The following is a 4,399-nucleotide window of genomic DNA, read 5'->3' on the forward strand; positions in this document are numbered from 1 at the left end:
GAAGTATAATGGGCCGAGGCGAGCCGAGGCGGACCGAGGCGAGCCGAGGCAAGCTGTTACCAGCAGTGGAAAAACGCCATAAGTGTCCATGGGGAGAGGGTCCCACCACATTTCCTGACATCCACTGGGATACTCTGATAGACTATGATTAACAATGCTTTTGCTGTAGAACCTTCTATCTGTGCACACCTGAAATGAGAATGATCCCCCCCCACATTGTAATCAATGGCCTATAATCAATATTTAGTTATAAGTACATGGTGACTGATTTCAGTCATCACACTGACACAACACTTGAAATTGTTTTCCTTGTAGACTTAACTCCACAGAATTCTACATTCCTTGGGTAACAGTCTGTTGCAGCAGCACTGCTCATGAAGTTCAAAACCATCTTTAATGTTTTTTTCATTCACTTACCTTTCTCGCTCAGGATAGACTGTGTTACTTACAGGAACCAGACTATCATGTTGTTGTTTGCTCCTGCCCTAATCACTTGTGGTGATGTTAACCGGATGTGCAGTAGCACAATGTTTATACAGAAAATTATTTAACGCTAGACTTTGAATTTGGCATGTGCTAAAATGATCAAATGTCAGTCACATGAGCTGCTCTTGAAAAACTACCATTCACAACAAAGGCATTACAGCATGCCACTTGGTTCAAGAGTTAAAGCTATATAATCACTATTCAGATTCTGCTCGGCAGTACATACACACACACAAACACCTTGAACCCACATCCATCATTCATTCATAGATTCATAGACAGGATATATATATATATATATATATATATATATATATATATATATATATATATATATATATATATATATATATATATATATATATATATATATATATATATATATATATATATATATATATATATATATATATATATATATGAAAGCGCAAGTCTGGAGAGCATATAGTTCGATGAGTAAAGGTGTCCTCAATATGATTGGGAAATGTTTTGACCTTTGCCTCATTCAGTTGTGCAGCAATTTTCTGCTGAGTGTGATAGAAGAGTACACCAAAATAAACCCAAGGGTTTCACTGGAAAATGTCAAAAGATAAGTAGTTCATTGAGTAAAGGAAAATGTCTGCTGGACCACCAGTTACAGTGGCTGCAGTAGCGTGGGCTTGATAGTGGACTAGAGAGCTGAGCCGCAGAGGGGATCACCACAAACATCAAAACACACACACACACACACAATGATGCAACACATAATCACACATAATGCACACTTTCCATTTTTTCACAATATGTAATAATGACTTATTCCACCAAACTAGAACACCAACATATGTTCAGAAATCAACTCTGTCATCTCTATGTCCTCTCTTTGTTTTGGTGTGGAAGTGTTTTGCACTTTCGCTTATTTTTTTGCAAAAAACACAACTCTGTCTGTCATCCCTGTTATCATTTGGATCATTTTTGTATAACTTTGGTTAATGAATATCAAAAAATAATAATAAATCTTAGTCACAACTTCCCGGAGCCCAGTGACGTTTTTAAATGTTTGACCAACTGTCAAAAACCCAATTTAGCTGTAGCAAATTAATATATGATATTATTACTTGATCACTTATGTAATAATCATAGTATCTTATCAAAATAGCTTTCAATTAATCATCATTTAAAAAACTATGATTTATAAATTATACACCAATCAATTAATTAGGAATTCCCTTAGTTGCTGTATTTGACAGAAAATGTATTTACTTTTTACATTAGTAACAAAATTGATATACATATATTTTAATAACATGATTTTAAAATACCTTTCTAATGTTTGGCCTTTTAAAATGAAAAAAAATCAGCATTGTCTAGGTCAAATAATGTTTTTTTTTTTTTAATTTTCTGTAATACTGAACAGTAATAAACAGTACTAAAAAAAAAAATTGGACATTTCTGTTAATAGAGAATCTCCTACTGCATCTCATTGTCTTCACCAACACATACTTAATCAAGCTAGTAATTGAATCTTGAGTTGTTTTGTTTTGTTTTGATATATAGTTTTATTATTTTCCAAGATTAACTATAAACTTTCAATTATTAAATAGGTCATAAAGAGAAGCATTATTTCAGAGGTTAGAAAGCCGAGAATGTAACCGGAGAGGTTAGTTTAAATTCTACACCTATTGAAAAAAAACTGTGGCCACAGTGAAAGGGAGCTGCCATACCTTTTCCTCATCAGCTACTGTCAAGGTGAAGCCTCAGTGGTCAGCCCAGTCGACTACATTACTGGGATGCCCCCAGGTGAGTATAATAAGTGTCACTGTGTGAATGTGGAGCAGGGCTGCACTGAATATAAGACATGCATGTACAGTTGTGCTGAGTCAGTAAGGAGTAGATGATAGATACACTGTATATGAAATGAAATAATGACTGAGATTTATCAATGAATGATGGCTGACCTGACTAGTCCCTTGTAGACTTCATGTTGATGTTAATCTGTAACTGTAACTTGTGCTTAAACAAATCAACAAGCATGGATTTTTTTTAACAAAGACAGGCAGGCAAGTAGAGTTTGGATGTAGCCCTTGGCGAATTCCTTCACCGATACTCAAAAATGCAACTCGATTATGTATTTTATGTTGATGTTATACTATATATACTACTACTAACCATTGCCCCTTCACACTGAAATATTATTATTTGAATGATATTATTTATAATAAATATATTATTAATATTACTTTATGATTTTAATGTGGGCCTTTTCTTAAAATACAATACCTGAATAAGGCATTCACATAGGTTGGATAGCTCTGAGAATATGTGTGTGCGCGCGCGTGTTTGTGTTTGTGTGAGTGTGTGTGTGTGTGTGTGTGTGTGTGTGTGTGTGTGTGTGTGTGTGTGTGTGTGTGTTGCCTTGAGAGCAGCTTCCTCAGAGACTTATACTGTATGTCATTACACATCATGTGTCTTGCTCTAAAATGTCAGAAAAACTGTTCAGCAGTGGGCCTTCCTAGAAAAGCTTTAACAGCATGCAGTCAGTGTGCGTGTGTGGTTTGTGGATGGTAATTGGCTCTGGTACATTCCTCACTGAGTGACAATTATCCTCAGATCAATCATCAACCAGAGAACACCAATCACTGATATCACAGCCATTACATAATATTACAAGGATGCGTTTTCATTGTCATGCACTTTGCCCTGTTTGAATCCCCAACTGTAGCTAATGTAAGAAAACCACATGTAACTATATGGATATATGTAACACAATATAGACACAATATAGAGAGATACCCTATTTGTCGAACACTTTGTTGGAATTACCTACTGCATCACGAGACCATAAATCCGCTCGTTATGACTTGCCTTTAGCACTCGGATCCCCGTCGTAGCGTGAGCTCCGGGACCAAGGCGGCTGCCGCGACCTGCAGTCTGATTCAGCCCCGCTTGGTGTACTACCGTGTCCGGCTGCCTGTCTATGCAAGCCCCGTTATCTCCGACATCACCCCCTTTCTTGATGCCCGGTTGGGTGTTCGTCGCCACGACCGCTGTATTATCCTCGTCCTCCATCGCCATGTATGATATCTATCGTCAACGACAAAAACACAAAAGTTCCGTCCCGATGCGCGACTGGCAAATTCCCACGGAGAGGTAAAAATTCATCCCGTGTCGGTGCAGCGACGCCATATCCAGACTGAATCTGACTGCTGATCAATAAACATTAAATGGGCGGGTTTAGGGTATGTATTATTCATCAGCCACTGCCCCTTTCTGAGAGGAGAGGTGTTTTACATTAATCATGACTATGTCTTTTTAATACTCGATGCAATTCATCACGGAAAATAACGATATGCCCTTGAAGGGATCAGTGGTCACTCAGTTTTAACCTATAGGCTAGAATTAGCAGACTGTATGTGGTCCTATTTCACGTGTTATGCACTATAAGCCTATTGTCACAAACCTGCAAACTAGATAAATACCTTTTTGTTGTTGTCATATGTAGTAGCTTTGTGTGAATTTACACAATAATGTTAACGAAAAAACTAAATAAAATTACTCAAACAATTCTGTGACTCGCAACCAGAGACTGTAACTGATGGCAACCCAAAAGCTAGTTGTTAACACCAACATTAAAGCATTAAGCTAATTTTTTATTTACCATTAATAAAGCCAGAAATTTAAGAAAAACATAACTATAGGCCCATATAATGTCACAGGTTTAAAGAGTTTTACAAACTTTAAATTGAATGCTGTCCTTTAAATTAGTAATTTAACATGATATGTTAGCTCTACAATATATATATCCAAATATAACAGCGGCTGTGGGTATAAAAAAAAAATCCTCTATAACTAGAATGAACAGCATGCATGTCATGGCTTTTGGGTCTGTTGGTTTTCTAGAGGGTTTAGAACCATATTTATAGAGGATCTTTGG

General features: G+C 36.7%; 1 protein-coding gene across 2 annotated transcripts in view; it reads right to left on the reverse strand.

Annotated features, from left to right (window-relative positions):
• phlpp2 (PH domain and leucine rich repeat protein phosphatase 2) overlaps positions 1 to 3,890 on the reverse strand; it is a 48,702-nt gene extending 44,812 nt beyond the window's left edge. For both annotated transcript variants that reach the window (XM_034870658.1, XM_034870650.1), the window contains exon 1: positions 3,331 to 3,890. In XM_034870658.1, coding sequence (XP_034726549.1) covers positions 3,331 to 3,540 — 210 coding nt within the window. In that variant the 5' untranslated portion in view covers positions 3,541 to 3,890. The remainder of the gene's footprint in view (positions 1 to 3,330) is intronic.
• Positions 3,891 to 4,399: the final 509 nt, after the last annotated feature.

This window comes from Etheostoma cragini, chromosome 1, assembly GCF_013103735.1.
Source record: "Etheostoma cragini isolate CJK2018 chromosome 1, CSU_Ecrag_1.0, whole genome shotgun sequence".
NCBI lineage: Eukaryota > Metazoa > Chordata > Actinopteri > Perciformes > Percidae > Etheostoma > Etheostoma cragini.